We start from the raw sequence: 27287 nt of genomic DNA on the forward strand, positions 1-27287 counted from the left end.
ATGTTCAGAAAGCTCCATTCCATCTTCCACCACGGCCCACAGGGGAAGGCAGCAGCCGAGCGCCCCTACTACGCGGGAGCGAGCCCCACTGTCAGGCTAATTCGTAGCAGCTCCATGTATGTGGTTGGGGACCACTTTGAGAAGTCCAGCGAGTCCTTAAAAAAGTACAGAAGCACCCACAGCATGGACACCAGCCTGCACTACCTGCAGCAGGAGGACCGTGCCTGGATGTACTCGCGCACCCAGGACTGCCTGCAATATCTTCAAGAGCTGCTGGCCCTGCGCAGGAAGTATCTCAGCACCCTGAGTGACCTGAGGCCCCGCGCATGCAAGGTGATGGCTCCACCTCCTCCAAGTCCTCCAAGGGAGCACAAAAGACCCCAGGAGAAGGCAAAGTAAGTGTGGGTGGGCTGGCTGCAAGCCGTGGTTCTTCCAGAGTCTTGGGACCTTGTCGGAAGTCTTCACTCCTGAATGTGTCGGACAGGTTCCAGGATGGGCTGCTGTCCCCAGATGTCCCAGGTTCTGGGCTGGGGAAACTAGCTTTCTACTGGCAGAGGAGATAGGGGACTGGATCAGAGCAGGAGACAAGGGCATGGGCTTCAGAGCCACCAGGTTCCCCACTTGTGGTTGAATTGCCTGACTTGATAGAGGGGTGATGCTTGCATGGCTTTTGGGGGACAACAACAAATCTCTCCACGAATGATTACTCTTAAAACAACTGCTGTGACACATCTGAAAGGCCTCAAACCAGATCCAAGCACGACATCAATGAAAGAAACCTCTTGTGTTCCAGATCTTCTGCTTCAGAAGGGCAAACTGAGGTTCAGGGACCCACCCTGTCTGCCAGGCCAGTTATCCCTTTATTCATTTTCTTGGCCTGTTTCATTTTATGCAAGGGTTTCTCTATGCGGCCTAGGATGGCCTTGAACTTGCGGTCTTCCCACCTGGGTCCCTGAAGGCTAGGGCTAGAAACCAGTGCCACCATGCTACCATTTCCCGCTGTGTTTCTTATTTATCGTGTCTGTTGGGTTTGAGTGTCATCTGTTGCATATTTCTAACGATCGTTTTCCCTGATGGCAAGACTTAAGTGTGCAGGGTGGACTCCACTCTCTCCCAGAGTGTCCCGCGGGTTCCTCAAGTCCATTAATGTTGAATGGCTGATTGGACTGCTATCAAGTCTCTAGGGCTCGGTTTAGCTAACAGGTTTCAACCGTTTGCATTTCATATTAGGTGGAAAATGGGTTAAACAATCATTTGAAACTGCGAAAGTAGGTCAGCATTGAGCCCAAAGAGGGCCTCCTCGTCTAGGGTCAAGATGCCCAGGCCTGTGCCAGCTGGCTATGGGTTTTGAGACAGTTTTTTCTACTGGAACTGGCATTGATGACAAAGGGGGCTGCAGGGCTCTGGCTCCCTCCAGCTTGGCTCTCTTGGGAGTCCGGGTCTTGCTTAGCTGTGTACGGAGAAACAGCTCTGTAGTTCCCTGCAGATGAAGCCGCTCTGTTAGGACACAGTTGGTTTCTTACGGTGCTGAGGATGGGGGTGGCCACACAAAAGCTCCAGCCCCGTGAGCAGCTGTAATGCACACGGCCACCTGCCATGGTGACCTCCACAGGTTTACCTGGCATAAACTTCTCTTCGGTTTCCCTGTATTTCAGAAGAAATTTGAGAACAGACATTGGTAAAAGAAAATGGATTTATTTACAGTTTGACCAGAACTGGAGATGGAAAACTTAGATTCTTTCCCTTTCCTGGAACAATGTTACAATTTTGTAGAAAAGACAATGTTTCAATTTTATAGAAAGAAAGGCAGATGCTGATTTGGCTGTGAGAGCGGCTGTCTGAACCAGGTAAAATCTCTTGCAGGGAGGCAAGCCTCTCCCTTGGTGCCAGGGTTTCAGCCTATTTTCTCTGCAGGCATTGGGCAATTGTAGTTCTTTGGGCCATTGTTTTAGGGTCCTTTACCTAAGAAGGGAGCATATTGAAAGGGTGCTGAAGAACAGACTGAAGTTTGAATTTTTGCTCTTCTGAGTTTTTTGGGCAGGTGGAGTAGTGCCACCTCACAGGACCCAGTCCATCCTGCTGTGCCCAAGTTTATTACCTCAGAAATGCCAGGAACACCCAGTCAGTGGCCATAAACCAGCCGCTGGAATCCTTTGCCGTCAGCCTACAGAAAGCCACAGGCTGGCCTTGGCTGTGAGAGGATGCATTCAGTCTCCAGGGCCAGCAGGGCAGCCACCAAGAGGGCTCTTCCTCCTCAAATGCCCTAGTCCCACGGATAGTCAGGATTTAGGGCCCCACTGTTCTTTTCCCTGCTCTCCCTTTCAGGCTGAATTGTATGTAGTCTCTGAAAATTCACATGTTAAAGATCTGGTCCCCAAAATCACCAAAGGAGATTTTATTTGGAAATGTTGTACCGAAAAGTTTTAGGGTTAAAGTCCAGGATTGGGAAGTCCCAACAAATTCCAGTTAAAGAGAAAAGCAGTCGTGAAAGGCAGAGAAAGAGTATGTGTTCAGTGGCCACATTGGGAAGAGGAACAAGTATAGGATTCCAGTTGTTTCCAGAGTTTTAGTGTCAAAGCCCGGGCTCTGGAAGGCGTAATGAACAATGTATCCTAGTACACCAATTAAAGAGACAAGGGCTAGTGAAAAGAGGAGGAAGGAGAGGCAATTAATTTGGCTGCAGTGAGAAGAGGAAGAAAAAATTATTCATCTTCAGGACATTGACATGAGTTTAGGCTTAATACCGGACAAGCAGGATGTACAGGAAAGCAGCCCTGGCAGGGTGTGCTGTCCTCATTAGTGACCCATCACGGGCTTGCCTCTGGTCTGTTCTGCAGGGTGGCCTTGAAAAGTTGTTAGCACCGTGTGCTCTCTCTTCCTTGGAGGCAAGTTCCTTCCCTGGAAGCAGAGTTTCAGTCTTTCAATGCTGCAAGTGTGAGATCTCTAGGGGAATTTTAATTCTCGTGTGTGTGTGTGTGTGTGTGTGTGTGTGTGTGTGGTGGTGTGTGTGTAGGTTAGAGGTCAACTTCAGATATTATTGCTCATGAGCCATCTACCTTAGATTTGGGGACAGCATTTCTCTCTGGGATCTGGGGCTCACTGATTAGGCTGGGTTGGCTGGTCAGCAAACCCCAGGACTCACCTCCCAGGCACTGGGATTGTAAATGCACTTTCTGTGTGGGTGGTGGGAACTGAACTCAGGTCCCCATGCTTGTGTGGCAAGTGTGTTATTGACTGATCTAGTTTCGTAGCCTTGAGATTTTTTTCACTTTCTTTTTTTTTATTTTATAATTTAATTTAATTTTACATATCAGCCATGAATTCCGTCTTCCCTCCTCCTGCCCCCCTCCGCCCTCCCTCAATCCACCCCCCATTCCTATTTCCTCCAGGGCAAGTTCTCCCTGGAGATTCAGCTCAGCCTGGTAGATTCAGTCGAGCAGGACCAGTCCCCTCCTCCCTTCACCCAGGCTGAGCAAAGTGTCCCAGCATAGGCCCCAGGCTCCAAAAAGCCAGCTCATGTACTAAGGACAGGTACCAGTCCCACTGCCTGGGGGTCTCCCAAATAGTTCAAGCTAATCGACTGTCTCACTTATCCAGAGGGCTGATCAGTTGGGGACTCCTCAGCTATTGATTCATAGTTCATGTGTTTCCACTAGTTCGGCTATTTGTCCCTGTGCTTTTTCCAGTCATGGTCTCAACATCTCTCGCTCATACAATCCCTCCTCTTTTCTCACCGATTGGACTCCGGGAGCTCCACCTGGGGCCTGGCCGTGGACCTCTGCATCTGCTTCCATTAGTCACTGGATGAGAGTTCTACCATGACAATTTAGGGTGTTTTGGCCATCCGATCACCAGAGTAGGTCAGTTTCGGGCTTTCTCTCCACATTGCCAGTAGTCTATTGTGGAGGTATCTTTGTAGATTTCTGGGGACCTCTCGAGCACTCTGCTTCTTCTTATTCCCATGGAGTCTTCATTTACCATGGTCTCTCTTTCCTCGTTCTCCCTCTCTGCTCTTGATCCAGCTGGGATCTCCCGCTCCCCAAGCTCTCTTTCCCTGACCCTTGCCCTCCATTACTCCCCCCCACCCCTGTCCAGTTTGCTCATGTAGATCTCATCTATTTCTCTGTCGTTGGGCAATCCCTGTGTCTTTCTTAGGGTACTCTTTACTAGGTAGCCTCCTGGAGTTGTGAGTAGCAGTCTAGTCATCCTTTGTTTTACATCTAGTATCCACCTATGAGTGAGTACATGCCATATTTGTCTTTTTGAGTCTGGATTACCTCACTCAGCATGATTTTTTCTAGTTCCATCCATTTGCCTGCAAATCTCATGATGTCATTGTTTTTCTCTGCTGAGTAGTACTCCATTGTGTATATGTACCACATTTTATTTATCCGTTCTTCAGTTGAAGGGCATCTAGGTTGTTTCCAGGTTCTAGCTATTATAAATAATGCTGCTATGAACATAGCTGAGCATGTGCCTTTGTGGTATGATTGAGCATTCTTTGGGAATATGCCCAAGAGTGGTATAGCTGGGTCTTGGGAAGATTGATTCCCAATTTTCTAAGAAAGCGCCATATTGATTTCCAAAGTGGCTGTACAAGCTTGCATTCCCACCAACAGTGGAGGAGAGTTCCCTTGCTCCACATTCTCTCCAGCATAAAGCTGTCTTCAGTGTTTTTAATCTTAGCCATTCTGATAGGTGTAAGGTAATATTGAGATTTTTTAATGGGAACCATTGTTTCAGCAATCTGATGGCACACGTCTCTCTAAAAAATGTCTCCTCTGCTGTCAGACCTTTTCAGACCTCAGTTTTTTGAGAGATCTAGGGTGATATGCTGGGTTTGTGAAATATCTGAAATGCTTTTATTACTCAAAGAAATACCACAAGTAGTATTGGAGGGGCCAAAGTCAGAGCACATGTGACCCTGTGACCATGGATAAGAGCCACAAAGTTGTGACTTCTCAGCTTGAGCTGCTTTTGGAAAGGCTTCTGTAAGTGATTCCATCCCTGTTGCTGTTTTGAGACAGGTTCTTCCTATGAAACCCTGGCTGTCCCCAAACTCAAGACCTCCTGCTTCAGCCTCTCAATGAAAGGCAGGCACCCCCTGTCCAGTGTGACTTCATTCAGGGTTGATAACTCCTTTTCTTGCTTCTGAGCAATTTTCTTTGAAGACATTGATGATTAGCATCTGGTTCGATATCAACTTTCCTTCATTACTGGGACAAGATCTGGCCCAGATGGGCTGATACGGTCCTATATCATGAGGGACAAGTAACAGAGGCCAAGGAGTTAGTGCCAATAAAACCCTTTATGAGTAAATTTCAAGCAACTAAGTGCTATAAAAGGGATGGCTCTTAAAGCCAAGCCTACTCTTGAATTTTATGCCATCTGTCCTGTGGGTGATAACCTAATATCTTAGGGGATAATTTGTTCCAGGGTCCTTTGTTAGAAACTGCTTCTGCAGGATATTAACCAGCAATGGCCACAGAGTTACATAAGATGAATATAAAACACAGCCAATAAAAAATACTTAAAGAAAACTAGTTTGTGGGGCTGGAGAGATGGTACAGAGGTTAAGAATGAGTGCTGCTCTTCGGAGGACCCAAGCAGACATCTCAGATTGGGTAATTTACAACCATCTGGAATTCCAGCTTGAAGGACTCAAGTGACTTCCCTGGCCTCCACAAGCACACAGGTGACATTCACTTACACATCCATGCACACATACACATAAAAAAATATAAATAAATCTTAAAAAGAAAACTAAAAGAGAAAGTCTGAAAAATCCAGTACTTGCTTATAGATGTACTTGATGACCGATGCCATTGCCTTTAATTACTAAACATGCCCAATGTTAGGGCTTATCTAGTTCTCATTGCCTAAAGGGCTAGTTCATGACACAATTAGGAACTTCCCTGGGAAAAGTTAGTTCCACTAATAATTCTAGTTTGGAAGACACTGGTTGGGGAAAATATTCTCTGAGTTGGTTTGAATGAGAAAGGTCCCTATAGGCTTATATATTGGAAAGCTTTGTCTCCAGCTGGTGGAACTGTTTGGGAAAGATTAGAAGATGTGGCCCTTTTTGGAGGAGGTGTGTCACTATTAGGGTGGGCTTTGAAGTTCACAAACTCATGCCATTCCAGTTAATTCTCTCACTCTGCCCCCCCCCTCATTTGTGTATGAGAATGTAAACTCACAGCTACTGATCCAGCACCATGCCTGTCAGCCTGCTGCCCTGTCCCCTGCATAATGGCCATGGACTCTAACCCTCTGAAACTGTAACCAAAAAAGTAGCCTTGGTCATGGTGTCTTATCACTGCAAGAAGAGAGTAACTCAGGCATTCTCCTAAGTATTGCATCTTAGAAGGTTTATGTAATGCAGATGGGATATGCATTTAACTTGTGCTTTTTTTTTCACTTTAGACACAGAGAATGAGGTTCTAGCAGTGTATTAAATTGTGTGTGTGTGTGTGTGTGTGTGTGCATGTGTGTTATGTGCACAGAGATGTGTGAACATTGAGTGTGTGGATGCTCACCTAGAGCAGGGTGATGAATAGCCTTCTCTATTGCTCTCTACATTACCACCTTAAGGCAGGGTCTCCCACTAAGCTGTTCTGGCTCAGCTTGCCAGCCAGTGTCTTCTGGGATCCACCTGTCTGCCCCCAGTTTGCAGTAGGTGCCGGGGATTCAAGTTGTCATGCATGCTCAGGAAGCACTTTCCACTGAGCTGTCTCCCAGCCCTGGGGCATTAAAATTTGACCTTGTGAAATCCTTCAGATAGTTATTTTTGAAATACCTTTTATAATTTCTATAAAAATAACATAATTACCATAAACAGATATTCCCTAGTGCACAAGTGTGCTGTGTATGTGATAGCGCCATTTAACTAGGCTAGGAAATCTTTAAAATCATTTCAGCCTAAACAGAAATTTAAATAAGTTCTGATTCTTTTTAAAAGAAAACTTGGAAAAACTAGGATAAAAAAACCATAAAATTTTTATCTTTTCATGTTAGCCCTTTTAAAATTTTACCAAAAGTAGATCGTTAATCTAAGAAATACTGATTGTTTTGGACACAAAGCATTTTAAAAATTTTACTAAAAAGATTTTGTAGACAGACAGCATTTTGTTTATGGTTAGCCTAATTACATATTAAGTCTTTTAAGATTTACTTTTCTCATAGACTTATATCTATACTCCAGACAAAGTACAGTTGGTATTTATTGATACAATCATTGAATGATCATTAAATTCATACCTAAAAAGTCATTAAAATATGAACAAAATTTCTAATAATGTTTTATCATATTATGTCAGAGGATTACATCTATAGCACTCTATTGCGTACATTACAAGAGCATTTTCTGTTACAAATATAAGTATCTAATGACCCAACACAAAGACTCTAAGCCTAACACTACCTTTTCAAGAATGATGTTTGTGCCAGCTTGATAAGTTTGTAATGTACATACTGCCAAACTGGATGAGCAAATACCTAATCTCTTGACATTATTTATAACACAGTGCACTATCTGCTACCAATGACTTGGCATTGGGTGACACCCTTGTCATTCTAGTTCAGAAATTCTTCCATCACAACATGGAAAAAACATATGTATGTTTCATGTGGAGCAAAGCTCAGAAACTGTGTACGAGTGTCTCTATGTACAGGTCAGTCCTTTACTTTTTCCTCTCTTAAGTTTATACTTGAAATTTACCAAGCAAGAGCCTGCTTAGAACTCTTCTGGACACTTAACATTAGTATATTTTAATTAATTAATTATCCTGTAAATAATTAATTAGCCTCGAAATGCATGGGAGCAAGGCTTTATAACGGGTGATCACCTATCATATACAGAATAAGGTTGCTCAGCTTCTGAATGTTAGTTAGTAGGGATTGTGAGCCGCCTGAAGTGGGTGCAGGGAGCTGAACTCTGGTCCTCTGGATGAGCAGTACCTGCTCATATACAGAACCATCACTCCAGTGTCTACTACAGTCAACTTTTGAATTCCTCTATTTCAGCTAATCGCTTTTTCAAAGAGAGAGAAAAAAAAGACGGAGAGAGGCGGGTGAGAGAGAGAGAGAGAGAGAGAGAGAGAGAGAGAGAGAGAGAGAGAGAGAGAGAGAGAGAGAGCCCAGTGACAGGCAAATCAGAGAGTGGATTTCACATTAATGCAGTACAAATATTGTCCCCCAAACCTTCATATTCCTATACATTTTAAAGTAGCCGTGCCAAGAACAGAGATGCTAGCACGCAATAAGTTAAAAACAATCAACGAAGCGGGCAGAGGTTTGGCAGTCGGTTCTTTGCCGCAGCTCTAGGACGGGTGCTTTGCTAGCTCGTCTCATATGCAGAATGACCTGTGAAAACAATGACTAATCTAGTGGGTGTTGTTAGACGAAATCATCACACGTGTGAGAAAGGCCAGTCAAGCAGAATTCTTCCTAACGGACGGCAAGCCCGTGCAGACAATATTTGCCCTGGTTACACAAGCGCTCAAATAGCTCAAAGCTGCCTCTGCACTAAGAAGGAAGGCGAAGCCCATGGTGGTTCCTTGCTAAGTGGAGAGCTTCCCGAGGGCCAGACTTCAGGGCAAGGAGGTCACACCCTCTTTTCTCTGCTTTAACACAAGCAGAAAGCTGCTGATGCCCCCTGAACTGGAAAGGTCAAGTCCTTGGACTAGCGTGGTCCTAGGGACTGTGTGGGGAAGCTCAGCCCTCCTTCCCATCCAGGGCCAATTTTGCTGCGAATGACTGATACCTCAGTGTGTCTTTTTCTCATGGCTTGGCCAAAATTGTTACCAGAGATTTTGGAGTCAAAGCCTGGTCCTGGCGCCATAACAAGCCAGGCTTGGCTTCCCATCCTCCACAGACCAATTAAGAGCAAGGGATGTGAAAAGCAGAGAAAGATGTACCAGTGGTGGCCACAGTGGAAGAGAGCAGATAAAGAAGTGACACATGCCGGCTGGGGGTGACGCATGCCTTTAATCCCAGCACTCAGGAGACAGAGGCAGGCGGAATCTTTGTGAGTTCGAGGCCAGCCTGGTCTACAGAGTTAGATCCAGGAAAGGCGCAAAGCTACACAGAGAAACCTTGTCTGGAAAAAACAAAAAAACAAAAGAAGTGACACCTAAGACCATTTTGGGGCTCAACAAAACATTTCAGCAGAGGGCAGGAAGAACACATAGCAGCACAGTCCCCATCAAAGTGTGCCCCACCCGACTCTGACCCATCGTTGCTGGGTTCTAATCTGTCTTGAAAGGTGATCTGATAAGTTGTCAGAACTGTGTGAAATCTTTTCCTGAGGAGCAAGGTTCTCCTCTGGCATCAGGAGTCAACCTCTCTCTCTCTCCAGCAGGAGAACCCAAGGAGATTCAATTCCCAGGGGCCCACTGTTTCTGTAGTCTCACAGCGAAGCGAGGACCCAAGCTTCGAGATTCTATAATGTCTTCGCTCTTGACAGGCCTTGTTGTAGATATAATTGTTAAGATAAAGCCATGTGAGTAAAGTGGTCCCTTTTCTATGATTGCTGTCCTTGTAAGGGGTGGCTGCATTCAGCTACAGAGGCTGGGAGGGCCACAGAGAGACTGTGTCATGTGGCTGCAAACCAAGGCCTGCTGTAAGTTAGGAGAATGGCCGAGAGCTAATCCCCTCCCAGCACTGTTGGAGGTAGCATGACCCTTTCCACACCTTAGCCCTAGACTTCAGACTTTCAGAATCAGAGACAAAGTATTTGCTCCACATTACCCAGAATTAGCTTCATTTGCTCTTCTCCCAAATTAGCATAAATTCACTTCACTACTATTCTGTTTGTTTATTTATTTGTGTGGATGGATGGATGGATGGATGGATGGATGGATGGATGGATGGATGGGCACCCACAGGTGGAGATCAGAGGCCAACTTGTGGTTATTGGTTCTTGTCTTCCAACAAATGGACCCCAGGGCTCTCTCTCAGATGGCCAGGGTTGGCAGCAAGCGCCTCACCTTCTGAGCCATCTCACCAGCTCCGCACCTCTGTTCTAGCACTTATCACATCGTCTTGTGCCTTGTTCAGCTGTGTATCCCCTGGATGACTGCAGCAAGACTGATGGACTGGAAGCAAAACCAGTATCTTTTTCTTTCTCTTTCTCTGGAGCCTAGCAGTAGACACCGTTGGACACTTGTGGACATGTATAAATGTGTAAAGTCTGGCATCTTTTGTGAGTGCTGGCTTTCCCAAGTGAGGCATGCTTCTTGTAATCCAGGGTGCTGTGGCAGTCCCACATCCCTCATCCCACACCCTGGCCCAGAGCCTGGATGTCACCGTCTCTTCCTCTTTGCTTTAGATACCGAGCCAGTTTACCCAAGTCTGTAACCATTTTTTTTAAAGAAGTAAACTTTTATCTGCTCCTTGCTTGGTACTCTGGTGTTTCTATAGTACTCTACTCTTCCATTCCATTCTATATTTATATACTGGTCATGATACACAACCTGATTTCAAAGTACACCATTGGATCAAGACTTGTACAGTGTCCTGCTCTGGAGTAAGGCATTTTTATTTATTTTTACTTTTTTTTATTTTCAACTCCTACCACCACCCTGAGTAAGGCATTTTAATAGGCTTCTCTGAAATATTAGTGTGACTAAGTCATGGCACCTGGGTGCCAAGGGGTTTGCTATCCAGCTCTCTGGAGAAACCCTGAGTGTGCAAGGACTCCCAAGGGGAGGGAAGGAAGGAGAACACACTGGAAGGAGGTGAGCCTGGGGTGGGTATAATAAGACCACATAGGTGAGAGTCCCAGTCAGATACTGTGCCAGTCTTCTCTCCACACCACAGAGAAAGATGATACCATAATGATGAATAAACTACATTGTTTATAACATTCATAAATCAGAAACCACAGAGCTTGCTAGATGATTCAGAATTAACGGGACCTGCTACCAAACCTAACTACCAGAGTCAATCAATTCTCAGGACTGACACGATGAAAGAAACCAACTTCTGAATGTTATTCTCTGTCTCTCCCTCTCTCCCTCTCTCTGTCTCTCTCTCTTACACACACACACACACACACACACACACACACACACACACACACGCACACACACACACAGAAACAACAGAAATCATATCTGAGGATTTTGGGTCAGTGTAGGGCATAAGCTATATCTAGGGAAGTGAGATTTCCCCCCCCCAACTTTAGATTTCGGTCTTTCTTATACGGTACTTCACATAAGCACCCCTGAGTTGTGTGATTGACAATGTCTTCAGTAATGTTTTAGAAATCATATGTTATTCATTTATTAGCACGTTCATTGACAGCACACTATATCAGGAACTGTTCGGTGTGCTGGTACATGAGATGATGTTCCTGTTCTCATTTGGAAGATGAGGTGTGTGTGCATGTGCGTGTGCGTGTGCGTGTGCGTGTGCGTGTGCGTGTGTGTGTGTGTGTGTGTGTGTGTGTGTGTGTGTGATAAAAATGTTGGGTAAAATTCTTTGAGTAGCTAGCGGGTGTGCTGCACCCTATAATTCCAGCATGGGGAGGCTGAAGCAGGAGGATTGTCAATTAAAGACCAGCCTGGGCTGGCCAGGTGGTGTGGCGCATGTCTTTAATTCCAGCACTCTGGAGGCAGAGGCAGGTGAATTTCTGTGAGTTCGAGGCCAGCCTGGTCTACAAAGTGAGTTCCAGGACAGGCTCCAAAAGCTACACAGAGAAATCCTGTCTTGAACCCCCCTCCACCCCCAATAAAAAAGACCAGCTTGAGTTTTAGGGTGCGTCCCAGGCTGGCTTGGGCTACACAAGACTTTGGCTCAATGACAAAGAAGCAAATGAAGACCTCTGAAGAATGCTCTCTGTAAGGATGGGACTCTCCTCTGTCTTGCTGTCTTGCTGTTTCTTCTTCTGTCACCCACATCAGAGAAGACTGATGGAAGGGAGCCCAACTTCCTCCAGGCTTGCTCTGGTCCCTTCCTCAGACTTGCTCACTTAGGCTTTGGGGGTCCTCTCCTTGCTCCTTTCTCCAGGCTGTGTCCCTCTCCTGCTGTGTTGCTCTGAGCTGTTTCATGTTTTTCTTTTCTCGTAATCACTCCTTGATTCCACTTGGCTTAAAAAATAGCTCATCCCTTTGAAATGTCCAGGTCAGTGAGGTTGAGTTACTGTGACCTATGTAACTTTAACTGTCATCTAATTGAATGTTTCCACTTCCTTTTCAGCTGTGTGTGGTAGAATAAAGATAAGATGGAGTTTACCATTTTCAATGCAGCACTTCAGGGTCCCTAAGTGACTGCTCTTTAGTGTCCTCAAACTATATGTAATATGTGCATTCCAGTCAATGACTCCTTAAGAAGCCATTTTCTTAGAATGATTTTATATATATATATATATATTTTTTTAATGGGGTTGGGGAAATGGCTCAGTGGGTAAGAGCCTCTGTAAGCATGAAGACCTGAGTTTAATGCCAGCATCACGGGAAGATCTCCTAGAGCTCAGGCTGGCTGAGGGAGGCCATCGGGGAGGGCGTTGATCCCTGTGTGAGCTGGTTGCTATTTAAATCAGGTTTCTTGTTCACCCACCTCTGTCAAATGAAAGCTCATTAATTCTCCCCTGGACCTTCTAGCGGTGAACAGCTTGGATGTGCATGAAGGAACTTGGGATGTGCATAAAGGAACTAGCTACAAAATGCACACCTCTCCCTGTCACCTGACTGAAGAAAGTCACCTGTTATCACAATGGTGTCAAGAACCCAATGAAGTGTGGAGAACTCTAACAGAGGTTGAGCACCTGCTGGACTGCGGAGCCGCGGCCACACAGGCAGCTGGGTTTTCATCAGTATGTGTTTCTCCTGGCCATACTCAGCTCTCAGGTCAGTTCCCCACTGAGACTGCTCAGTCTCATAAGATATGATTTTAAAAAGGTATATTTGCTCTTGAGAATGAAATTTATAGGACACAAGAAATATAAAAAAGAAAATAAATAAAACTTAAAAATTCTATGATCTAAAAATGATTATTATATTTTAGATGTATGTTTTTAAGCAATCATTTCTCCTGTGTGTTTTAGTTTGAGGTTTGCAAACTAAAGCAGATGGTACCTAGTTAAATTAGAATTTCTAGTAAATGAATGGATGTGTTTTTTATGTTTTGTTTCTGTTTGTCTGGTAGTTTTTGAAATGGAATCTTGCTGTGTTGCCCAGGCTGGTCTTGAACTCCTAGGTGCAATGATTCTTCTGCCTAACTCTAAGGGTTATGACACCGTCTCAGGCTCGGCACTTACTTACGCTGAAAATATTACTCATTGTGTGAAATAGAAATTTAGCTCCCATTCTGTATTTTTTAGTTATTAAATCTGGCAACCCTAGTGTGTGTGTGTGTGTGTGTGTGTGTGTGTGTGTTATGTATTAACAAGTTTACATAAGCAACTGGATCTCATTAATAGTTTTTATAAGTAAAAAATTAAAAACTAAATTATTATTAAAATTATATAATGAGTATATCTTATTCTGTGGTTTCTAAGACATCTTATTTATTATGTTTCAGTTTTTTTGAGTCAGGGTCTTAATTCTGGAGCTCAGACTAACCCAGAACTCATGACAATCCCCTGCTTCAGCTTCCCAGTGCTGAGGTTATGTAAGACTTTCAGAGAGAGATTCCTAGAGTCATGACTTACGGTCAGAGGTGGATGGCCATTAGCTTTTTTGGGTCTTCTCCACTACACGATGCTATGAAATGGGTGTTTGTCTTGATCTTGGTATGCCCAGAACATGGGACCCCAAAAGACACCTTGGAGACCGAATCTCACATGTTAAAAGCCAAGAGTCTGTAGTTTCAAGCGCAGAGCTTGGACTCTCTGTTCGACACAGTGGTGAGAGTAGAATGCCCAGAGCCTAGGCAGGGTGTTTTTTTTTTTTTTTTTTTTTTTTTTTTTTTTTTTTTTTTTTTTAATCATAGCAGAGGTTGGGGTGAGGGGATTTTCTGGTTCAGGACCCTGATTGGCTGGCATCTTATGGCTTTTCCTGGGTTCAGGTATTGCCTGCCAGAAGCTGTGTCTGGGCTTCAAAGCCTGTCATGGCAGCTGTGTGGTCAAGCTGTTTTGCCTCACTTCCTCCCAATCTCTGTTTCTTGGTATTCATCTTCTAAAATCCTTGGATCCCGCACTGCGCTGCCTGTGTGTGCTAATTGGTTGGTAGCAGCAGGAAGGGGCTGACTGCAGAAAAGACTGAGCAAGGTGAGAGAGCTTGGGACTGGAGCCCTCGGGCGTGGGGAGAGGTTGACTTGGTTACCAGTGACCAATGGTTAAAATCGACATTGTCTGTGTAATAGACTCCCCATACAGCCCCGAAAAGCTTGGGTTCAGAAGTCTTCCTACAACAAGTAGAACAAGTGGAGGTTTGGAACTGGAGCACTCCCTAGGGAACCTGGGGCTGATTTCCCTGCTCAGAACAGCTTGCTTCATAGTAACAGCAGAATCATGGGAGTCACTGTCAAAAACTAACTGAACCCAAGGAGGAGGTAGTGGGAACCCTGACTTACACCGGTCCGTTATGTTGAAACAAACCACTCTCACCTCACAGGAATAAAAGAGATGATTTATTCTGGAGCATATTTAAGTTCCCAGGAACACCCATGCGGGTCTTCCCAAATAGAATGTTCTAATGTGGAAGCAGTTTTGTGTAGTTTTATAGTTACAGAACAAAGTCATAAAATCAATGCAATTTAAAAAACAATTGGTGGGTGTGCTAGGGGAACAGTTACACATGATGGAGGAATCTCTCTCCAGGGCCTCAGACACTGTCTGATGACCTTCTAGCCTTTGGTTGGTAGGAACTGGTGGTCTGCTAAGCTAAAAGAGTCCAAATATCTATTTTTTTCCCACAGCATGTTAACACTGACACAGAGGTAGGCTATTCAGGGGACTGAAATTAGCCTGAGATAAGTTACTTAGCCTCTGAACACACAGCAGTCATTAAAGACATAGCCTCTTTCCAGGAATTCTCAGTCACAGTCAGAGGCACAGCTAGAGCAGAGATGAAACAGGGGCATTCTGGGAACATAGCTTTCTCCCTGGGGGATCTGATCTAGCCTCAGGTAAAGAGCATCAGACCCACCTGCCTGAGGTGTGAGGACCTGGTGGTTGCTGACTGGCTGCTTATGTTTTTCCTCTTACAGTGTTAAGTGTAGCAGACAACAGCAATAATTAGTTGTTCTGGGGTTATTTCCTCCTTTTAATCTCTTTTGTATTGATCTCCTCAGCTCTGCTGTCTACTTCATTTAATTTTCATTCAGCCTGGGCAAGTTTACCAACTTGCTTATCTGTGTACATGCCTGCATTCAAATACCAGTGACTACGTTCTCTGAGTTATTTAGACTATAGATAGATCTTGTTTCATAAACTCTCATTTAAAACAACAACAAAACCCCCTAAAATCCCATTCAATTATGGGCACCTCTCTCTTTAAATACTATAATATTAAAAGATCAGATGTGTATTGGAGCTGGGCATCTTTAATCCCAGCATTCAGGAAGGAGAATCAGGCAGACCTTTGTGAGTTCCAGACCAGCCAGGGGCAAATAATGAGACCCTGTCTAAAACAAAGGAGGAAAAGAAACAAAGACACACATTGCTTTTTGACATAGTCCTGATGCCCCTGGGCATGGATGGCATAAGGCAGGATGCTGTAGTTAGAGTTCCTGAAGCTTATCTTAAAGCCCTTTGATTAGATCACATTTTGTAGCCGGTGTCCTACACCCTGTTGGTTGGCCAATGGCGTCTCATGGAAGAGGTGTGGATCTAGTGTAGAGCGGTATCAGGTATGGCTCAAGGTCCAACAGGTGGACCCACGCACACAAGGCAGAACACCAGCATGGAAGAGCGTGTCTAGCTCTGTCTGTGGCGACCAGAGTGAGGACTTCAACGAGTAGAGAACACAGGAACTGACTCCGACCATTGAGGTGGGGGTGGGTGGGGTAGAAAGTCAAGGATGGACAGGTCTCATGGAGTTTTCTTTGGCCCTGGGTGCGGTGAGCATCTCTCTCCTCTCTCCTCTGGTTGCTGTTTACATAGGAAGTTCATTTTGGAAGGACTCGAGTCTCCTGCAGATAATTACTGACAGAGAAAGCCCAGAAGAAAAAAGCGGCCTCGTACCAGTGGGGCGGGCTGATAGTAAATGCAGAAAAATGTTGGAAATTGCCTTCAGAGAGTCAGAAACTAAAGTGAGAAATATGATGGGTTGGTTTGGAAAAGTGCAAAAGATTCCCCCCAGGAAGAGTAATTCAAGCCTCCTGTTGATGAAGTACCAGGGCCAGAGAGAGGAGCTTGGACAATGCTAAGCTGCTAAGCCTAGGAAATGGGAGGTTTCCTGAGAAGCAAGTGAGTGCCGTCTGTTCTCTGGGATAGATCCCCTTAGAGAGTGATTTTCTTCCTCAGTAGCTGGAGAAGGGGCTATCAGCCTCCACCAGGAAGCAAGCTCCATTACGCAGGTCTTTCTAAACAGTTAGGGTAGAGAGGAAACAATGGAGTCTGCCTGGAGTTCCCAGCTCACTCAGCATGTTTGGTGACAGACACCCCATCCTGCTGGTCACTTCTTCGTAAAGTAGGTTGTCCTGTAATAGCAGCTGGATCCCTAAATCCTCAGCCTCTGACCTTGTGAAAGGAGGAACTGTCATAAGTGTGGGTCAGAGAGATTGTGGAAGGCAGGAAAGATCGGAATCAAGTCTCAGCTTTGGTGTGTGAAAAATACCACAAAATCCACTCAGAGGCGTTTCAAAGCGTACCCCATGAAGGAAACAGCCAGCTGTTTTAGTCACTTTAATACTTATAGTAAGCTGGGCACTCACAGAGCTCTCCTTATAGCTAGGCTCTCCTGGCAATGTTCAAACAATACAGACACTAGGCTCTTCATTACAGCCTAATTGCTGGAGTCGAAGCTTACAAATTAATCCAAAGATGACTACATTTGTTGCCATGGTGCATGGATACAATGGAAATCTACACAGTTATTAAGAGGGACAGGAGGTTCTCTGTGTAGACCAGGGAGCTGAACTCTGGATGTGGAGTGAAGAGGGATATGTTCACAGGTGTGTATTATAAATATAAGTGACTCACGGAGTAAGCATGAATATAAATACAGCCATTGTTTCTTTTTGAGAATCTTGTGTGTATGCCCATGTGTGCCTTTCATGTGTGTGAATGGAGGTGTGCATGTATGATGACCAGAGAACAACCTTGGGTGTCTCTGCTCAATTTCCACGGTATCTTAGTCAGGGAATCTTGTTCATGGCTGTATGAACCAGGCTAGCCTTCATGGGGATTCTCCATCTCCATCTCACCATAGAAGAGCTGGGATTACAGATGTGTGCCCCCTTGCCGGCTTCATGTGGGTTCTGTGGATCCACACACAAGTCTCTATGCTCATGCAGCAAGCCTCTGAGCTGTCCCTCGGACCCCAGAGAGATGGCTCAGTGGTTAAGAGCACTGGCTGCTTTTCCAGAGGACTCTGGTTGGATTCCCAGCACCCACGAAGTAGCTCACAACCACTTGTAACTACAGTCCTCTGGCTAAAATATCCAGTGCTTTCTTTTGGCCTCCAAGGCACCACACACATGTGGTACACAGACAATACACACAGGCAAAACACCAAATAAAGTAAAAATATGAATAAGATAAAAAGAAAATAAAAAATTAAATTAATTATAATTATTAGTGTGTGTGAGCATGATGTAATGTGTAGGTCATGACATGGCATACATGTGGAGATCAGTAGTTCTCTCCTTCATGTTTATGTGGGTTCCAGAGATCGAATTCAGGGCTATTAGACATCTACAGTAAGTATCTTTATCTGATGAGCCATCTTGCTGGCTCCTTGCTTTTTTTTTCTTGATAAGACACATTTCACTGTGTAGCAGACTAGTCTTTCACTCACCAATCTCCTCCTTCAGCCTCCTGGATCTTGGGATTACAGGTTTGCATCACTGTGTGTGTGTGTGTGGGGGGGCAGTCTACATGTTTGCTTAGATTTCCAGAAAGAAATGATGGGAAGACAGACAAAGACTAGTGAAAGGCTCCAGGACTCGAGGAGAAGAGCTCTCATGGAAACAACCTCTGTCTTGAGCAATGGTTCTAATTTTGGTGGAACCACAAATGCTGTTGTGGCTTTTAAAGCATTAAGCAAAAGAGTGAAACCAGGGTAGCCCTTAAAACTCAAAAACTGCGCTTGGGAAGCAGAGGCAGGTGGATCTCTGTGAGCCTGAGGCCAGCCTGGTTTACTGAGTAAGTTCCAGGACAGCCAGAGTTACACAGAGAAACCCTGTCTTGAAAAACCAAGACACCAAACCTTGAAAACTAATTGCTGCTTATGAAGGCGTCTGACCACCAAGTCAACAGCACAAACACAAAGAAAGGAGTTATTCCAGAAGGCCCTGGGCAGGGCCCTGCTGACATTGCCACAGGACCCTCAGCTGCATTCAAGGATGATGTTGGGCCGGCCCGGTGATGGCGTACGCCTTTAATCCCAGCACTCTGGAGGCAGAGGCAGGCGGATCTCTGTGAGTTCGAGGCCAGCCTGGTCTCCAAAGCCAGTTCCAGGAAAGGTGCAAAGCTACACAGAGAAACCCTGTCTTGAAAAACCAAAAATAAATAAATAAATAAATAAAATTAAAAAATAAATAAATAAAGGGGAAAAGGATGATGTTGGGAATACTTTGACATGATCATGTACGGTAAAGTACAGGAAATTATTTTGTTAATGGCATATGGAACCCAGATTTTCAATGTAAAAGAGATACAAAGAAAAAGAAAAATGAAAAATATAATATTAATTTGAGAGATGCTTGGGATGTAGAGACCTAGAAAGAATAAAGATTCTCATTTTAATTGATGTAATTAATCAATTAATTGGATAACTTATGTTTTGACCATATTGGGAATTGAACTTGTACTTCGTTTGTTCCAGGCAAGTTTCTCTACCACTGAGCTATATCCCCAACCCACCTTTTTAATATTTTATTTTATGTTTTTAAACAGGATGTCATACAGCCTAGGAAGTCCTGTACTCCTGATCCTCTGCCTCCCCTTTCCAGGTGCTGAGATTTCAAGCATGAGCCATCATTCCTTGTCCATACCCATTTCTATAACAGCAACAGCAATCCAAATTCAAGTTCATAATTTTTCTTGGCAGCACAGATAGCTGAGGTCCCTGGGAAATCAACCAAACTGAACCTCGAGGGGAAAAATTGGATGCAGCTCGCAGTAAGGGTTGATACTTACTGGGGAGGCAGAGCAGGAGGCACATCTCCCTGTTGTTACTCCCAACAGCAAGAGGAGTCTGCCTGGTCTTTGAGGCCCAGACCTTAGGCTTCGATGCAGAGAAGGATTTCAGGACTGGCCAGCTTATGAAGCAGATATGGAGTTGATTAATATTTTCATGTAAGCTTAAGCACAAGGCTTGAGAAAAAGAGGAGAAGCACTCAGAAGAAAGTAAGACACACCCAGGAGAACAGTGTGGACTTCTCAGAGAGGAGTCGCAGGAAACGTGGCTCTCCCTTGAGTAATTTTACAAAACTCATGTATTGGATTTTGGGGGCAGTGTTTGAAGCTACTGTCTTTAAAGAGTGGCTGAGAAGCCTAAATGAGCTCATAGGGTGGTTCCGGGGGCACTGCACAAGATTACAGTTAACAAGGTCCCAAGACACAGGAAAGTAGACATCTTTACTGCAGACAAAGTTAATGGTCCTTTTTGAAAAATCCCAGGAGATGTTTAGGGAAAGGTATTCAGGCCTTAAGCCTGACACATTGTTATCTGAACATAAAATATCTGTATATGAAAAAATATTAACTGTATGCCCGCAGCCTTTGCAGGGAATTAATTCCATAGAAGTTGTGTCTCTTCACTGGTGAGAGCTTCAGTCTGACTCCGGAGTGGGAGTTCTTCTCCCATCCCGTGTCTCCATCATGTCCCCTTCTTTCTCTCTTGCCTCAGCAGGACAGCTGCACCTGCTGAAGTGAGGTGACCATATACCTGGAAAGCCTCCTAGAGCTGTTGACAACTGGCAATAGCAATGAGTTGGGAGTTGGGGGCAGGGGGGGGGCTTGGAAGGCAACAAATACAGAAAACGCTATTATCCTAAGTGGATGCTCACAAAAGGCTGGCAGACCCTAAGCCAGCATCCCTTACAGTGCAGGCCTATGGGAGGAACCAGCTGCTGGGGGTTCCCTCCCAGGTGACATATGAAATCCAGGCCAGGTTATTCTTCTGTATCTCCCTGAAACAAGAAGTTCTCTGGGTGGGGATATGGCATGTATGAGGGATATTGGGTCCAAGACTGCAGATATTGAGGAGGTCAAAACCCCTGAGAGGGTCACATCCCCAAACATAGGGTACTGCTAAGATTGGGACGGGTCCTAAAAACAGACTGTCCCCCTGCCTCCACTACCATGCAAACAGGCATCTAGTAGTGACTATAGTGCAGTACTGCTCAGAATGTGGGAAAGGGTCCTCTGGCCAGTACATCATAGAGGGGACGGACCTATGCCGAGGACAGAGAAGTTCTTTGGAAAATAATTAGCCTCCACTTTAGACATGGTGTTCAAGAGAAATTTTAAAAATGATCCCACATGGTAACCATAGCAACAAAAGATGTGAACATCAGCAGACTGCCTAAGACTGACAAAAAGCCAAACTGAAGGTCTAGCAAAGCAAAGGCAGCTTTCAGATACCAAAATCCTCAGCGCCTATTGACAACACAGCGTGTAGACTTTAACAAAACCATCACACAATGGGAAATGAAAGGGGCGTCAAGAAACGAGGCACCAAACAGATGAGACTCCGAGGGACAGACGCTGGACCAGCCAATTGGTCCCAACTTGTTTCCAAACAATGCTTTTTAAACAACTTTTTGGTGCTTAAAAGTCAAGTGGGAAAAAGGGAAAGTATGTCTGGCGGAGAACTCCAGTAATAAGACAGAAACTTTCAGAATGACAGTGACCAGACAAGAAAGGACACAGATATATCGAGAATAGGGGGAGCCCTTGGTGAGGGTGCTAGTTCGTCTTCTACCCACTTGATCCAAGCTAGAGTTATTTGGGAAGGGCGAACTTCAACTGAGAAAAGTCACTCCGCCAGATTGGCCCATGGGCAAGCCTATGGCATTTTTTTTTTTTTGGTTGATGATTAATGTGGGAAAGTCCAGCTCGCTGGGTGGTGGCACCCTCAGGCTTGTGGTCCTGGGTGCTATATGAAAGCAGGCTGAGCAAACCATGGAGCCAGCCAGTAAACAGCACCCCCTTCATGGTTCCTGCTTCAGGGTCTGTCTACAATTCCTGCCCTGACTTTGCTGGATGATAAACTGTAGCTGTACGAGGAAATCAACCCTTTCCTCCCCAACTTGCTTTTGTCATGGTGTTTATTGTAGCAATAGAAATCTGACCTAAGACAGAAATCAGTAGATATTGCCGTGACGACCTGACCATGTTTTGAGGAGGACTGTGGAAGGACTTGGAGACATTGGGCTAGAAAAGCCAGTGAGTGCTCAGAATTTAATGAGCTGTCTGGAACTTGGTGGATGACACTTAGAACACTGCAATTGAGGCCTGGCCTTTGAAGTTTCATAGGAAGTTTGAAAGATTCCCTTCAAGAATCTTAGGCTGTTCAATATTTTGAACAACAATTTGAGCTCTGGTGAGCTGAAGCTAAAGAACCAGCTGTAGTTAAGAAGAGACCAGCATCACTAAGGCAAACTCTTTGGGAAAGTGTTTCTCAAGGGCAGCACACAGATGCTGTGGACCGAGGGCCATAGCTGTTCCTTTGTGCTGACAGCTTAACTCTGTGTATCTAAGAGTCCCTCAGATGGTCCTGGATTTGAAGGCATGAAGAGGTCATGGAGATCAGCTTGGCACCAGGCAGGACAGGCCATCAGTGAAGATGCAGCCTCAGTTGGAATAGAAGCCTCAAGTCTGAAGAGATCATGGAGAGAAGTTAAGGCTTGGTACCATGTAGCAGGGTCAAAGTTCCTGAAGAGATTCCAGGAGAGGCCATTGCTGAAGATGCAGCCCAGGTGCAGAGACTCCAGCAATTTGGAAACGCCAGTACTGTGGATGACCTCTGAGGACAACAGCAGGTGTGGAGTGCAGATAACTGGAGTTCGTGAGGCAAGCTGAGTGTGCCATGAATGGTAAAGCCAGAGAAAATACAACTCTCCAAGCCCTTTGGAGCCCAAAATCCTTTCTGAATGCCAGACATTAGACACTGAGTTATTACATTTTCGGAGTTTAGTTTTGCATTGTTCATATTGTGACTGTGCCCTGGTTATTCCTTCTTGGAATACAAAAAAAATTATTTAATTGTTTTTTTGATTTTACAGGAACCCATGTTCTGGACATCTTAGAGAAACTTTGGAATTGTACAGATATTTGGAGTTTTAGAAAGACTTTGAATATTTCAGAGAGACTGAATATTTTTAAAAAGACTCTGGGGATTTAGAGAGACTTGATGTTTTAGAGAAACTTTGAACCTTGGCAGAGACTTTGGGTATTTTAAAGAAGCTAAATTTTTAAGATGTTTGAATTTTTTAAGTATGTGGGACTTTCAAAGGCTGGAATGTGTTTTTATATGAGGCATTGATACTAATGTTTCAATGAGATCTTGGGGATAAATAAGAAAGGGAAGGTTATAGTTCAATAAAAATGTGTTCATGTGTCAAGTTCACAAGGGATCAATTGTGCTCACTAGTTTTTTGAATAAACTTGACACACGCTAGAGTTATTTGGGAAAAGAGAACCATAGTTAAGAAAAAAAATCATCCACCAGAATGGCCCATAGGCAAGCCTGTGGTATTTTCTTCATTGATAATTGATATGGAGGCCTAACTCACTGTGGATAGTGGCACCCGTGGGCTGGTAGTCCTGGGAACTATAAGAAAGCTTCTCTCATTTTTAGCAGCTCTTTATAGAGGGATGGATAAATATTTGGAGATCATCTTCCACTTTTAAGACAAAGTATTCAGGTGTCTGTCAACAGTTTTTCCTATAAGAAAGCTCCTTTGCAATTCGAAAAAGAAAACAGGAAAGAAAGGGATTCTGTGATTACTGTTTCCTGGTCATACAAGATGTACCCCACAATGTGCACCTAGAAATGCCACCCCACATTCTACTCTGTAACTTAATTCTGTTCGTGTTTAATGCCATGCTCACATACCACTTTCAAAGCCTCACAGAATGGGACTCCATGTTTCATCCAATGGGACTTCATGTTTTACCATGTTACCACATTGGTAAATAGTGTCCTGCATGTTTCTCTGGAATTCCTCATGGAGCTTCTCAGTTCATACTATTTCTGGCTTTTGTATGTGGACACTCATGAAACTCCCAGGCGACTCTCTCTCACCCCCTGCCTCACCTGTTCTTCTGCTGCAGAAAGCAGCCTCAAAGAAATACTCCCAGTTCAGCACTGACGTGGCCGAGGCCATGCCTTCTTTGACTCCATCATCGCAGAGCTAGAGACAGAAAAACGGCCGAGGACGCTGAGGGACCTGCCTAATGAAGATGTGGACTTTGATGGTGAGTGCCAGGAGGGGAGGTGTGAGTGGCTCCGGGATGGCATCAGGGACCACACCTTCTTTGCTGAAAGGAACTCCCTCACTGTCACGACAGGCTGGATCCCGGACCTTGTCTCAGTCGCCCTGGCTGCCACTGCCCCAGCCTGCACCTGTGGTGTTTTTTTATTTTATTTTTTTTACTGCAGCTGCCAGGGTGGGACCCCTAACACTCCGTGAGGGAAAGCAAGAGGAAATGGCTAAGGAGAGAAGCTGTCAGTGAGAATGTTGTCATACAGGGGGATGTTTCTGATTTGCAAGATGCAAACAAAATTCTGGAATGTGAACATTCTTAATACTACCTAATGGTGTACTCAAAGGACTAAAACAGGCTGGCCATGATGGTGCACACCTATAATCCCAGCAACTGGAAGGAAACCCTTTAGGAGGACAGACAAGAGTTTGGAGGCCAGCCTGGCTGCCTGAGGAGACTATTTAAAAAAGCCAAAACTCAGGGCCTAAATATATGACTCAGTCTATAATGTGCTTGCCTCAAAAGTATGAGGACCAGAGTTCAATCCCCAGCAGCCGGGTATGTGTGATGGGTGTGAGCCTATAATCTCAGTGCTTAGGAGGCAGAAAAACTGAGGATCTCTGGGCCTTGCTCCAGACAAGCTGGCTGAAACAGTGAGCAGCAGATAGTGAGAGACCCTGTTGTTGCTGGAGAGCTTCTCTCCAGGTTCCCCAAGCCCCACAGTCCCACAATCCACTTATAAAAATAAATCACTCAGACGCTTATATCACTTATAAACTGTATGGCCGTGGCAGGCTTCTTGTTAAACTGTTCTTTTATCTAAATTAACCCATTTCTAAAACTATACCTTGCCACGTGGCTGGTGGCTTACCAGCGTCTTCACATGCTGCTTGTCCTGGCGTGCTGCAGTGTCTCTCCTCAGCCTTCCGCTTCCCAGAAATTCTCCTCTCTCCTTGTCCCACCTACTTCCTGCCTGGCAACCTATTCCTGCCTGGCACTGGCCATCAGTGTTTTATTTATATAGAACGATATCCACAGCACCCTGTCTTCAAACAAACAAACAAACAAACAAACAAACAAAACAGGGTGGATAAATTGAGGAAGGCATACTCAAAACTAAATAAAAACAACAAAGCCCAAACCAAAACTACGTAGTGAGGCCCTGTCTCAAAAGGAAAAGAAAAAGAAAAAAATCCGAAGGCCAGTGTGTGTGACTTCTCCTGGGGAGACTAACACAAATATGTCTGCTTACCCTGGAGACTAGGGCCTAGACAGATTACCCAGGACAGACCACAGTAACTATTGCACAGATGTCCACATTGGTGAAGCAATGGATTTTTACTGAGGTGATGAACAGGAGGATGGGAGGGGTTACTTACAAAGAGCAGGGTAACTCCAAAGCAGCTGCGTTGCCAGGAAGGCCACCCCAACACAGGCGACCACCTGTGAGCGCTGACAGCCTGCAGCACCCCAGGTCCCCCGTCTTTTTCTCTGAAGTTTGGCTGCTCAGAGTCTCCACCCCAGCACCTGTTACAGTTACACAAACTATAAAGATATATAAATTATAAGTGCTTATAGCCCTTTCCACAGTGTTGGGTAGGGGACCTCCAGAGTCTTCCAAGCTTTTGTTCTGACACTTGTGACCTCTTGGTGACCTATTGTTCACTGATGCTGGTGAGCACCTCACTCCCCCAGGACATGCAGAGGAGGGTTGCAATGGGGAGGAATGAGCCATGCCTGGGCTTAATGGCAAAAGTGCTTGAGCCTGGAAAGAATGAATTCACTCCCGGAGAGAACTGACTCGGGAAGGTTGTCCTCTGACATCCCCCCCACCCCCAGGAGAACCAGAGTTCGGTACCCAGCACCCACACTGGGCTCCTGTAATTCTAGCTTCAGGGATTCAACACCATCTTCTGGCCTCTGACAGTGCCTACACTCATGTGCACACAATTAAAATTAAAAGCCAATTAGAAAAAAGAAACTTAAAAGACAGATACCATCTGTAGGTCAGGGCCACTGTTAACACTTGGGCATATGACTTTCTTTCTTTCTTTTTTTTTTTTTTTTTTTTTTTTTTTTGTTTTGAGACAGGGTTTCTCTGTGTAGCTTTGCGCCTTTCTGGGACTCACTTGTAGCCCAGGCTGGCCTCGAACTCACAGAGATCCGCCTGGCTCTGCCTCCGAGTGCTGGATTAAAGGCGTGCGCCCCACCGCCCGCGGGCATATGACTTTCTTAAAGGATTTTCAACACACTCAGATTTTATTTATATTTTACTTTTAGCAAAAATGGAATCTCTTTGAACAATAATGCCACACATTGGGGCATCCTTCCGGATCAGGAGTCAATGAGTACAGCTCTTGGCGCTGTCCCAGCCCTGGCTTTGCTGAGTCTGACTCCACCCCCCAGACCCCTGCAGCCTCCCTGCAGAAGTCACCGCAGTGAGCCTGTCTTTCCTTGCTGAGGATCCCCCACCTGTCCGTGCTCTCCTTTACCTTCTGCTCCCCGGTGGTGGCCAGCTGCCCAGGTCACTTGCTTCTCTTCTTCCAGTGGCCACCAGTTCACAGGAACACAGCTTGCACTCCAACTGGATTCTGCGGGCGCCACGCAGACATTCCGAGGCCATCGCTGCTCACGCCACTGCAGACAGCCGGTTCGAAGGAGCACGGAACACAAGGTCACGGGCACCCAGAGGAGGCTCGAGAGACACCCCATTTACCTGCCAAAGGCTGTGGAAGGGCATTCAACACCCTGAAAATTTAAGCCCAAAGCCCACAAAAAAGAGTAAGTGCTTGGACTTAACGGAACCGAGACAGTCTCAATGGGCTCCCGACTCGTGGGGTGCTCCAGACTTAGTGTGTGTTGGTCCCTCATCCCATGTGCAAAAGTTGTTGATTTATGGGGGATGGGCTTGGCTGAGATGTTTTCCCACGGTCTGTACTCCAGCAGCCTGGCTCACTGCTGTCCTCCATTCTGACCTTGTTCCCCACCCTGCCTGCCGGCTTCCTCTCTGGTCCGCCGCTTACACCTTCAGCAGCTCTCCAGTGACAGCTTGGGATGTACAGACAGAGCAGCAAGCAGCATTATGCTGAGATACTGTCGCCTTTGAAGGCATTGGCAAGCCTCTGCTCTGCAGAGCAGGACTTCCTGCTGGTCTGGCTCCTGTGGACATACTGCCACTGGCTCCTGTGACCTCTCTGCTGCCAGACCCTTGTCTCTCAAGACTAGTTCCCATGACCAACTCCCACATCCCCCTTGCCTTCTGCAGGGCAACCACTCAGGCCATGCCACAGGACACGAGGGCCTGTTCAGACTCCGTGACTGCCCCTTTACCTCTTCACAAGTCAACTCAACTCTGGTGGATCCAGGGTTTCCTGATAGCATTTTACTCCTATAGTAATAAGCCATGTGCTCAACATAGTGAAGCCATGGCCCAGTCCTCATCCTTGACCTTCTCCTTCGAGGCCAGGTCAATGCCCACTGAAGTCTACCCGCACCCCATCCCGTATCACTTTAAGGCCCGGAAACTGGTTGGGGGGCAACCTGATGTCCTCAGCAGAAATGGTGGTAATTTCTCTGTGTGGCGGCCAGCTTGAGCCTGACGTCTCCCTCACCCTTCCCTTGCAGCCTGGGGAGCTCCAGACAGATCCTCCGCAGCTTCTCCAGAGAAGACTTGGAGTGGGAGGAGAGTTCTTTGCACAGCAGTCCCCCGGCTCTTTGGAGGAGGATCATTTGAGGCAGAGCATCC

General features: G+C 45.5%; 1 protein-coding gene across 1 annotated transcript; it reads left to right on the forward strand.

The window, feature by feature from the left end:
* Positions 1 to 27275, forward strand: LOC114693871 (uncharacterized protein C13orf42). Its single transcript, XM_028870429.1, is given in 7 exon segments — positions 1 to 319; positions 322 to 395; positions 23390 to 23438; positions 23441 to 23533; positions 26090 to 26194; positions 26197 to 26323; positions 27167 to 27275. Coding segments are annotated over 7 exon segments (876 nt in total).
* Positions 27276 to 27287: the final 12 nt, after the last annotated feature.

Source organism: Peromyscus leucopus, unplaced genomic scaffold (genome assembly GCF_004664715.2).
Source record: "Peromyscus leucopus breed LL Stock unplaced genomic scaffold, UCI_PerLeu_2.1 scaffold_244, whole genome shotgun sequence".
In the NCBI taxonomy this organism is placed as follows: domain Eukaryota; kingdom Metazoa; phylum Chordata; class Mammalia; order Rodentia; family Cricetidae; genus Peromyscus; species Peromyscus leucopus.